This window comes from Peromyscus eremicus, chromosome 3, assembly GCF_949786415.1.
Source record: "Peromyscus eremicus chromosome 3, PerEre_H2_v1, whole genome shotgun sequence".
NCBI classification, from domain to species: Eukaryota; Metazoa; Chordata; class Mammalia; order Rodentia; family Cricetidae; genus Peromyscus; species Peromyscus eremicus.
Genome location: NC_081418.1, coordinates 148,834,522 through 148,846,642, shown reverse-complemented (window position 1 = coordinate 148,846,642; position 12,121 = coordinate 148,834,522). Strand labels below are relative to the sequence as shown.

The 12,121-nt window shown below is 42.5% G+C and overlaps 1 protein-coding gene across 1 annotated transcript; it reads left to right on the top strand.

The window, feature by feature from the left end:
- Positions 1-4,170: 4,170 nt before the first annotated feature.
- Positions 4,171-4,798, top strand: LOC131906564 (large ribosomal subunit protein eL24-like). Its single transcript, XM_059257175.1, is given in 4 exon segments — positions 4,171-4,302; positions 4,413-4,468; positions 4,470-4,493; positions 4,495-4,798. Coding segments are annotated over 4 exon segments (516 nt in total).
- The last annotated feature ends 7,323 nt before the right edge of the window (positions 4,799-12,121 follow it).

Here is a 12,121-nt window from a genome sequence, read left to right as displayed (position 1 = left end):
AAATAACTCACCAGCAAACCAGCAAATAGTTCACTGTCCTGAGGCAAAGAAAAAGGAAACGGCACAGGTGAACAGAAAGATGGGGACTGTGAGGAAACATTTTCAGAGGCCTTGTGAGAAACAAACAAAGCACAAACCCCTCCCCAACTGATGATTAATACTATTCTAATTATATTTGGAGTTAACTTTTTTAAGGTAGATTTAAAATTAGGCTTATCTGAGTGTGGTGGACCTTTAATCCCAGCACTGGAGAGTCGTAGCAGGTGGATCTCCATGAGTTCAAGGTCAACCTGGTCTATATAGTGAGTTCCAGGTCACCCAAGGCTACACAGCTAGACTCTCTCAAAAGAAAAACATGGGGTTTACAAAAACAACTGCAGATCAACATTTCCGTTCCCACAATGCCTTTCTCCATGGCGCCTTTGTCACTTTTTATGTAAGACCGTCTTCTCTGCAGTTTTTTCTCCTAGAGTGGGCAGTTCTTGTCTGCAGCATCTCTAGAGATGCCTTCCATCCTCTAGTGTCCACCCGTCTTTCCCAGATGGGTCTCCATGGTAATAGCTCAGCCCTCAGCAGCTTTCGCCCATGAGATTTATGTCCCCCACGGAAAATGGCAACGAGCATCAGTTTTCTCTGGGTGGACAGGCTACCACGTGGTCTGTGAAGAACACATTCGTATGAACTCGAGACAGAAAGATGAATTGCCCTTGTATGTGATCTTTGGCCCATGGCTCTAGAAGTTTCCTCAATGTGCTTTGGTAAGATGTACTCAACTGGAACTCTCCTTTCTTGTGAATTTTCCACTGGCGTCTCTGACTGTCCTAATTGGCAATGGAGTCTTTTCTCTTTAATGAGTGCTGGCAAATCCCACAGAGATGAAACTTTCCTTCTGTAAGTTTTGAAAATGTGTCAAGGAACCATTTCCTCTGCTCAAACGTCTCTTTATCTCTGAACAAAACATTAGAATTGCTATGATTTCTGGCTTTTAAAAAAAAAAAGGCATGAGTTTATTGCTCATCATGTCATTATTTCCTCTGAAATACACACAAGTAGAATAGTCTTCTATATAGGTGATGTGTCTCATAGCAAGAGTAGAGAAAGAAAAGACAATTACAGTGCTACTGTTTCTGTTAAAGAACAGAAAGCAGGGGCTGGCGAGATGGCTCAGCTGGTGCTTGCTGCCAAGTCTGCTGACCTGAATTCAATTCCTGGGAGCCACACAGTAAAAGGAAAGAACTGACTCCTGCAAGCTGACCTCTGACCTACACACACACTACAACATGTGTGCTCCCTGTGTTTACATTCTCAAATTTTTAAAAAAAATGTAATTTTAAAATGGTAAATAATAAATACTCAGAATTTAGATTAACCTTGGCATCCAGTAGTATGCCTTCCAACTTTGTTGCTCTCTGTATTAATGTTTAAAATCAACTCATTGATTTAGGAACCACACACATAAGAGACCATGAGAATTTGACTGTACAGATTCATGTGGATAGGGGTAGTGTATTCACAGTACAGTCTTAAAAGCCATGGACTCTGGAAAGCCTCCTTCCACATGAATCTTTAATTTTTCTCTGAACCATCCCATAGTTTTCAGAGTTGACTTCCTGCATTTCTGTCACTATAAGCAACCCCAGGTTGGGGTAACAGAAGGAATATAGGAAGGGACAGGGTTTCTGCTATATTTTCCTTCAAAGACCCACACTATCCACCCTTAATAAACACACATCCACATTCAGTCTGGACCACAGCACCACAGACCACCACTCCTCCCCAGCTGTCTAGAACTCACCTCTTCAGCTTTCCACCCCGACAATCTACAAGTCTGCTATGATAGCCAACTCCTGTTACTCCCTCTGGGACATACAGTAAAACCGGGGGAAACCTGAATAAAAGCTCCGTATTTAACTCACTGTGCAAGTTTATGGTTTACTTGCTTTTAGTTAACTGTAAGAATCACTAATTTGGGGACACAGGGTAAAGGCTATGCAAGACTCATGACCCAAATTTAATCTCAAGAACACATACAAAAAGCTAGAAACATAAAAAGTCAGATTAGTGGGATGTATCTGTATTTCCAGCACTCTACAGAGAGGTGAGAAGTAGAGGCAGGAGAATGGACCAGCTGGCCTGAGGTACACATTGCATCATCAGAAACAAGAGAGACAGCCACAAGAAAGGGAAAGGTGAGCTCTGGGACACACACACACACACACACACACACACACACACACACACACACACACGGCAGGGAGAGAGAGAGAGAGAAAGAGAGAGTAAAAAAACTTTTTAAAAAATAATTTATATTGGAGTCATGTGGCTGTGTACTATATTTCTGGTCTCATATCAACTGTATAGCTGTGAGTAACATTTGCAGTGTATGGGTTATACCTAGGCTAATTTTCAGGGCCTTGAGGGCTACTTTTGCTGAGACCACCTACTCTTCATTTAGGTATATGGCAGTGTCCAGTGAACAACACCAGAAGATTGCAAACTCCACCCTCTGATGGTGCTAATGGCACCGTTTTTTAACATGTGTCCCATGATGAGCTGCTGCTGGGTCCTAATGGCTCCCTCTTGGAAAGGGGGTGAGAAGGAGCAGCATCAACAGCACAGACACCAGGAGTCAGGTAAAGTGCAAACAGCAGACACATTTACTCAGCAATGGGGAGAACTTTAAATATGCGTGGTCGCTCCTCATTGGCTGGGCACCATCAGAACCTCTGACAGCACCTGTTGGATCTGGTGACATTGTGTGGTTGCCCCTCATTCACTAGGCACAATCAGGACCTCTTACAACACCGGATGCTAGACCCTCAGGCAGACTCAAGGTTGGCTCATCTCTCAGCCTTGTAGACCTTATCTTCCTACAATGAGCTACGAGGATTCCCCTTACATGCACACAACACAAGGACTCTATTCCTCAGCCCCAAGCAGGTGACTCAGCATCCTGCTTTTTTCTCACATAGACAGCTTTAAGCCCAATGCTCTGGGAAGTGAACCTCAAGAATGGCTCTCCTGCCCCCACCCCCTCTTGACTGCCAGGTAAATGAACTCTCCTCTACAAAACTTACTGTCTCAGTGATGGCACAAGATGGTATCAGCAGCACACTTATTTGATTTTCATCTGAGTTTTTTGTTATTTTGGTTTGGTTTGGTTTGGTTTGGTTTGGTTTGGTTATTTTGTGAGTCAAGATTTTACTCTGTATCCCAGGCTGGCCTTGTACTCACTATGTAGCCCAGGCTGCCCACAAATTCACGGTCCCCTGCCTTTGACTTCCAAATGCTGGCATTGTGAGCATGTGTCACTATGACCAGGCCCCCTGAGGTCTGCAGAATACAGTTAGTGGTTTGCTTGTTTGCTTGATTTTTCCAGAAAGCTTTCTAAATTGGTGTCTGTTGAATGAAGACTTTGATAGAAAAGCTGGCACATTTTTGTTCATCACGAGTTCAAGGAAAAACAATGTCAGGAGAAAGAAAAGTAGAAAGTTTTCAATCATTCAAGAATAGAACTCATTTTAGACATGCTTAGAAGTATCAACAGAGGCACACCAGCCCCTGCTTATCTGTCCTTTGCGTGGAGCCTTTGAACACTTGCAAGTCAGGGAATTTTTATTTTATTCCCTCTGAGTTCATCTTTTTTTTTTTTTTTTTTTTTTTTTTTTTTTTTTTTTTTTTTTTACTAAAACCCATTAAGGAAGAACTTTATTAGTGGCATCAAACTTTTCCTTTTTCTCTGTGAATAGTTTTCTTATAGAGCTTATGTTAAAGGTCACAAATTTATATCAGGCAACACTTTCTTCAAAAAGATAAAGATTCTGTTTGGGGCCCCACTGAATCCTAGCTGAAGAAATTTTTTAAAGTAGCATTATATATTCTCTCCAATTATGATATAACTCATCACCTACCTCAAAAGGTTGTGCACATTAATGAGATCAAATAATTTGAATTTCTTCCAATAGGCACGTAAAAATAACCAGAGTTATTTTTTACTGGTCCATTAGCTTTGACTCTTCTTATTTTAAAAAGAAATATAAGGAATTGAAGCCTGGTCCTCTGCAAGAGCAACCAGAGTTCTTAACTCTGAGCCATCTCTCTGTCCCTTCCGCCATTTCTTAAGAAACAGCATTAAGGTATAAAAATGTGTTTCCTCGAAGGTGTTTTCCCATGATTCATCCTTTCTCTTCGCCATCTTTCCTCCGGCCAGCCGGCAGCTTTCATCATGAAGGTAGAGAGCTGTGCAGTTTCAGCGGGTACAAGATCTACCCCGGACACGGGGCGGCGCTGGAAGGTTTTCCAGTTTCTTTTTTTTTTTTTTTTTTTTTGGAGCTGAGGATCGAACCCAGGGCTTTGAGCTTGCTAGGCAAGTGCTCTACCACTGAGTTAAATCCCCAACCCCGGCTTTCCAGTTTCTCCAGTTCCTTAATGCAAAATGGGAGTCCGCATTCCTTTCCAAAAGGAATCCTCTACAGAAGAAAACACAAGAAGGGAAGAAATTCAAAAGCAAAGAACCCGCCGTGCAGTCAAATTCCAGCAGGCTGTCACTGGTGCGTCTCTCGCTGATATAATGGCCAAGAGGAATCAGAAACCAGAAGTTAGGAAAGCTCAGCGAGAACAGGCGATTATCAGGGCTGCCGAGGAAGCAGAAAAGGCTAAGCAGGCGTCCAGGAAGACAGCCATGGCTGCTGCCAAGGTCCCTACCAAAGCAGCACCTAAACAAAAGATTGTGAAGCCTGTGAAGATCTCTGCTCCCGAGCTGGTGGAAAATGCTAACTTGAGTTTATTCAGAGTTTGAATAAAGATCAATCTCTTAAAAAAAAAAAAATGTGTTTCCTCTTTGACCTGGGATTTCTACTAATTAAATACTCACTAATAAATCAAAAAATATTTTTGAGACAGGGTCTGGCCTCAGACTTTCAATTTGCTTGCCTCAGCTTCCTCAGCACTAAAATTACAGGTCTTGCTACCAAACCTGACTCCAAAAATACCTTGATACTCAAGAGTGTTTACTGCAGCCTTTAGTAACACAGAAAGAAACTTATGACTCCAATAATGAGGAAACGGTTAAGAAAATTATGATTTAGCCACATGATAAAATATCCTGTAAATATCAGAAATATACGGATACATTTTAAAGAATTTTACAAAAATAAGAGCTTGTGTTGTAAGTGAAGAAGAGGGAATAATGCTGTTTACACACTGTGAGCTAAGAAAATAAAAAATAATGAAAATTAAAAGGCTTAACGATCATTTTCCACAAAGGGTCAACTTTACCTCTTTTAATTTTCCCAATTACTTAATACATTTTTATTATGTTCTTAGTGATGAAATTAATCAAATAGGTCTGGAAAAGGCCGAATATGGTATTTGATGTTAATATTCTCTAATTGTGAAAAATGGATGCACGGGTGTTCAAACTAAAGTTTCAACTGAGATGATTCCTGAAAAGAGGAGCTGGATCAAGGTGCCACACCAATCAAAGACTCTGGGAAGCCGATCAAAGACTCCATGGAAACAGAGGCTGATTGGAGGTTGAAGATTAGAAGGGTGTCCTGGTCTGGTTTCTGTTGCTGTGATAAACATCATGACCAAAAGCAACTTGGGGAGGAACGGGTTTATTTCATCTTAACAGTTACAGTCCGTCATGGAGGGAAGTTGAGGCAGGAACTCAAGACAGAATCTTGAAGCAGAAACTGTGGGAAGTGCTACTTATTGGTTTGCTCCCTGTCTCATGCTTGGCTAGTTTTCTTAGCAGCCCAGACCCACCTGCCTGCCTAGGGATGGTTCCACCCACCATGGGCCAGGCCTTCTACTTCAATTATCAGTTAAGAAAATGTTCATTGACAGGTCGAATCTGTGTAGTTCTTCAGCTAAGATTCTCTCTTTCCAAGTGACTCTGGATTCTGTCAACTTGATAGCTGAAGCTGATCATGACAGAAATGAAGATTTGTTGCTTTGTTTTTAGCACTTAGGGAATAAATTGACTGGGTTGTCCCCCTAAATTATAATTATCAGAGTCTATCACACAGAAAAGCTACAAAGTATAATTTGAGGCACAAGAAATTATCTGTAGGCAAATATCCACACAGCACACATTCTAGTCAGGAAAGAGAATGCTGCCAGCACCATAGAAACTCAGAATAGATTTTTTTTTTAAAGATTTTCAGGGAATTGCCTGACCCTTCACCTCAACCCAGGAAACCAGCCCTTTAAAAGGAAGCAATGCCCCCTGCTGTTGGGAACACTGGGGCAAGAGGCTGGCCAAGACGTCTGTTCAAGAAATCATTTTCTGGGAATTTATCAGGGCAAAGAAAATACAACTGTGGAGTGGACTATTTCCCTTGAACCAAATATTTGGAATGATGTGGGAGAAGGAACTGTATGAGAAATTTTGAACACTAAAAATGCCTCTGGGAAAATGAGTAAGTATCAACAGAAAGAAATGGGAGTTTTTTATTCACTGGAAAAATGAAGAAAGAGCGTGTGGATTAGAAATGTGCTTGCACACGTCAGAGGAACTGCAGTAGGGGTCTCACCTGTGAAGAAACTGTAAGTTTGCCTTAATCTACTGTCTATGACTGTAACAAAACACCTGATGCTGGCAACATATAAAGAAAGAAGATTTATTTAGCCCATAGTTAAATGGAGGTTCAAGGACATGGCTGACATCAACTCTGCTCTGGAGAGATGCTCATAAAAGATCACAGAAAGCCTGTGAGAGAGACCTCGTGTTGAATCAGGGAGTCAGAGTTGGGGAAGAGTTAGTCTTGCTTTTCTTGTAACAACTACCATAATCCCTTTCAAAGATCGAATTCCCTCCTTGGCCTCATACCAGACTCTGCCTGCTTGTTTGTTTGTTTGGTTGGTTGGTTGGTTGGTTGGTGGGTGGGTGGGTGAGTGGGTGGGTTGATTAGTTGGTTGGTTGGTTGGTTGGTTGGTTGTTTTAGACAGGTTCTCACTATTTGCACTGGCTCACCTGGAACTCACTCTGTAAATCAGACTGGTCTCAGCTCACAGACATCTGCCTGCCTCTGCCTCCTGGATATTGGATTAAAGATGAACTACCATGCCAGGTTTCAGATTCCACATCCTGTCACGCAAGGGGGAATTAGCTTTAGTGTCTGCCACTTGAGAGGGTATCGATGTCACCTCCACAGGGCCAGCTGATAAAGCACCCTAGTCCCTACCAACAGGGAGCAGATTGCAGGCAAAGAGAAAAAAGACTGGAGGCTCACTGGGCATAGGGCAGAAGGCCATCACTCAGCAGTGACATGCCAGAGACTAGAGTCTTGAGTCAAGTCTCATCACTTTATGAAAAATTTGGCTCTCATCATGACTTGGCATTTTACTTTAAAAATTTACATATTTTTAGTTACTTAAAACTGTAGAGCAATTCATTCAGTTGCACATATTATTAGGGACACATGAGTAGGCAGTTTCACTAAAAATACTGAAAGAAGAGTGAGATTTTTTTACAAGTTACTTTTGACTACTTATTGACATCCTGTTGTGGTCAATACTTGGGATGTGGCCTTATTCTTACCGTCATGCTGGATGAAGAGCCATGGCAGTGGGGTTTGCACCTCCAGGGCTGCGGCAGGTACAACCTACAGTTTATACAAGAAGCTATGCTTGGTCACTGTGGAATTTTTATGATACTGTTTTAAAAGCAGCATTACCCATTTGAACATAGTAAGTCGGGAAAACATCCACAGGCTTCCATGTCACTTTCCTGAACACTCAGCAATATACACAACCTGTAGTGGTTAACCCTGATTGTCAGCTTCATAGGATCTAGAATCAGCAAAAAGATAAGCAAGCCCCTTGCCTGCCTGTGAGGGACTGTCTAGATTAGATTTAGGTGGGAAGACTAAATCTAAAAGTGGGGAGTGGCATCCCGTGGGCTGGGATCCTACATTGAATAAGGAAGAGGAGAGAGGTGAGCAGCAACATTCTCTCTCTGCTTCCTGACTGATACAATGTGACCGACTGCCTCATCCTGCTTCCTCACTGATACAACGTGACCGGCTGCCCCATGCTCCCTGCCATGACTTCCCACCTTGATAGCAGGTATCCTTTAACTTTGTGCCAAAATAAAGCCTTCCTTTGTAAGTTGTTTTTGTCAGATACATTGTCACAGCAATGAGAAATGTAACTGATAGGCCACATATATAATAATAATGAGAAGTGACAGAGTAGGCCAAGTTTCCAAGTCACTAGTTCCAGAGCCCCGGCACCTGCTCTCCGGGGTGATACCGTACCACACTTCTCTACGAGCCTTGAGGCAGCACATCACAAAAAAGCCCATCGGAGCGAGCATCCTTCTTGGGCTCTGACACTGCTCACACTGTCGTGGTGACTCTTGAGCACTGCACCGCATCAAAGAAAGCAGGATGGTTAACATAAATGAAGGAGCCCTCAAGAATAATCAAAAAGGTAAGTTTCTTCCTTTGTTTACAGCTGGCAGCGGACAATCGGAAACTCGGTGAGTATAAAAGAATGGGAAATATCTAATACCAGAATAGGCTATCCATTAGCACCCCCCGTGGGCAGAAGAGATTAAAATAGGTTCTGAAATGTCAAGCTGGGGTGTGGCTTGTAGTTACTATAGCATCATATTCACAAAGTGAGTAAATGCCCATGGTGGGGGCAGGGAACCACTGGCTACTCTAAACCTTTGTAAGCTGAATGATGAATTAAAATGTAATTTCCATAGCTATGAACCAAGCTCTACTTCTACCCTAATATGTATGCCCATGTCAAGGGCACTGAAGATTAATTGAAATGTTATAGATATTAAGAGTCCAGAATCAGAAAGGGCCTTAATCATTTTCTTCCATCTCCCAATTTTCCACACTGGGAAATGACGTGGTCTAAAGTTGCTTAATTAATTAGCTGTGACAAAAAGTCTAGAAATCTATCCAAGAGGCCTGAGAGATAACAGCAGAAAAGAGTGTTTACTATGCCGGGTGGTAGTGGCTCACGCCTTTAATCCCAGCACTCAGGAGGCAGAGCCAGGCGGATCTCTGTGAGTTCGAGGCCAGCCTGGTCTACAGAGCGAGTTCCAGGAAAGGTGCAAAGCTACACAGAGAAACCCTGTCTCGAAAAAAAACAAAAACAAAAACAACAACAACAAAAAACAACTTCCGAGACTGGAGAGATGGCTCAGTGGTTAAGAGCACTGACTGCTCTTCCAGAGGTCATGAGTTCAATTCCCAGCACCCACATGGCAGCTAACAACTGTCTGTAACTACAAGATCTGACACCCTCACACAGACATGCATACAGGCACAACACCAATGCACATAAAATAAAAATAAATAAGTTATTTTAGCCGGGCGGTGGTGGCGCACGCCTTTAATCCCAGCACCCAGGAGGCAGAGCCAGGTGGATCTCTGTGAGTTCAAGGCCAGCCTGGGCTACCAAGTGAGCCCCAGGAAAGGCGCAAAGCTACACAGAGAAACCCTGTCTCTTTAAAAAAAAAAAAAAAAAAAAAAAAAAAAAAAGTGTACTGCTCTTGCAGAGAACCCACCCAGGTGATATAATGCTCTCTTCTGGCCTCTGTGAGCACTGCAACAAATGTGTGCATACCCACACACATACATGTAATTAAAAAGGAGGGGGAAAGAAATCCATCCAATAGCCTTTGCATGGTAGTAAAGACTTTCCACCTAGGTTCTATATAGCATTTGGGTGCTTCAGAAATAGTTCAAACCCTCCCTGGGGTAAGGAAGATTTTTAGAATTTTCCTAAACAATAGCAGATTGTGCCATTCCTTCCCCACTTCAAACTAAGCAAGTTTTGGGTTATTGTTCCCAGTGACCCAGGATGCACAGACATAATCGAAAGATTGAAGACAATGACATTTCAGGCTGACTTGTTCTGATTGTTGCCCCTAGGACTAGTAAACCTGAGGCTAGCATCTCAGGAATGGGCACATCCATGAGCATGCCTTCTGGCTTATACACTGGGTGTGAAAGAACTGATGGTTGTTCACAAAGCAGAGTCCGCTGATCTGCCCTCCAGTCAGAGGAGATACAAAGAAACCATTCGGGAGGTAATAATCCACAGTAAGAAAGTTGAATGTGACTGCAAAACAGTAGCACCTGGGCCAGCTTCTGATCATAATGGCACCATTGGTGCAGAAGGCAAGTGCCAACACACCTTGGTTTATGGGCAGTCACTCATAAGATAGAAAGCTAGACCTATCCTGCCTAAAGCTCTGATTGCTTCCTACCTCCAACTTGTTCAGCTGACACAGCTGTGCCTATCTACAGATTACCCATTCCCTCATACAAACATTTACAATGTCTGCAAAATTTCTGAATATCTCTGCTCAGTATCTAAAAGAAACATAGGTCTCTAAAATTTTATTAATTTATATTTGTAGCTATTCTTTTGTTTGTTTGTTTGTTTATTTTTTTGAGACAGGGTTTCTCCGTGTAGCTTCAGAGCCTGTCCTGGAACTCACTCTGTATATCAGGCTGGCCTCAAACTCACAGAGATCCACCTGCCTCTGCCTCCGGAGTGCTGGGATTAAAGATGTGCACCACCATGCCCAGCCCTGCACTAGTTTTTATAATTTACTATGTCATATATTCTGTGTATCTCATTTCAAACAATGGAGGCGTAGATTATGTTTACTTTATATTGCTGTGATAAAGACCAAGCAAGTTGGGGGAGCAAAGGGGTTATTTCACCTCACAGCTTATAGTCCAACATGAAGGGAAGCCAGGGAAAAGAACTCAAGCAGGACAGGAACCTGGAGGCAGGAGCTGGAGCAGAGACCCTGGAGAATCACTGGTTATTTTGCTGCTCCCCATGGCTTCTCAGCCTGCTTTCTTAGAGCCCAGGACCACCTGACTAGGAACAGTACCACCCGCAGTGAGCTAGCCCCTCCCACGGCAATCATAAATCAAGAAAATTTCCACAAGCTTGCCTACAAGCCAATCTGATGGAAGGATTTTCTCAACCGAGGTTCCCTCTTCCCATATGGTCCTGGCTTGTGTCAAAAAATCAGGCAGCAGGTCAATTGTATCAGCTGTGGCTCCTCTCTGGTGGCTCTGAGAAACATTAACCTACTTCCCGTTTCCACTGGCTGCGTGTTCTAGTTGTTGCACACACAGACATCTTGTCTGTGGTCCTTCATGGCTGGCAGCTTACACTCAGCTTGATATTTTCAAGGTTCATCTGTGGGTGTAGCACATATCTGTACTTCTTTCTCTTCATGGGTGGAAGGCTATCCTACTGTGTGGGTAGAAGGCCTTCCTACTGTGTGGCCACACCATATCCTGCCAATCCATTTATCCAATGATGAACATCCGGACTGTTACCCTCTTCAGGCTGTGATCGGAAACGCTGCTATAAATGCCCACGTAGAACGTGTATGTGTGTTTCTTCAGGCACACACCCAGGAACAGAGTTACTGGGGCACATGGTAGCTCGCAATTCAATGCTGGAGGAACCTCCAGGGCGGATTTCGAGTTGGCCTTGCCACTTTGTGTTCCTATCTGGGTTTGGATTTTTCCACATCCTCTCAAGCTCTTGTTATCTGACTTTTGAATCCCAAGTGGTTATTTTTAATGATCACTTTCCCCCTCTTAGAAAGACTGACTCGCTTCACTCAATATTTTCAATACTATTGTCCAGGATTGCCAAATTTCACCTTGTCAGTTACAGAGTTTTGTTCCTGTTTCTAAGAGACAGAACAATAACAGCCTTTGTCAATCTCCTGCAATCGCCCCCATTCTCCAAGCTTGAACAAATGTCACCACTTCTCAAAGATCACTCTGCACTAAGGAAACAAAAGATCCACTTGTGTCTTCTTCTTCCACATTGAAACCAAAGCTGTCATGAAAAAGAGTTCTCAAAATATGGATTCTTTCTTTTAAAAAAAAATATGATTTAATTTTTGTTATTTCCAATTAATTCTTTGGTTTTCCTATATTTTTCCTATGTGGGGTTATAAGTGACATGTCACAGAATACAAAGTCAACATTTAACAAGATTATGTAATCCCAAATTCAATAGAATATATTCAGTTAATTCTTTTGAATTTTAAACACAAGGTCTAATCTTCGTGAAATGATATTCTAGTCTAATAATCTAAACCAAAAGC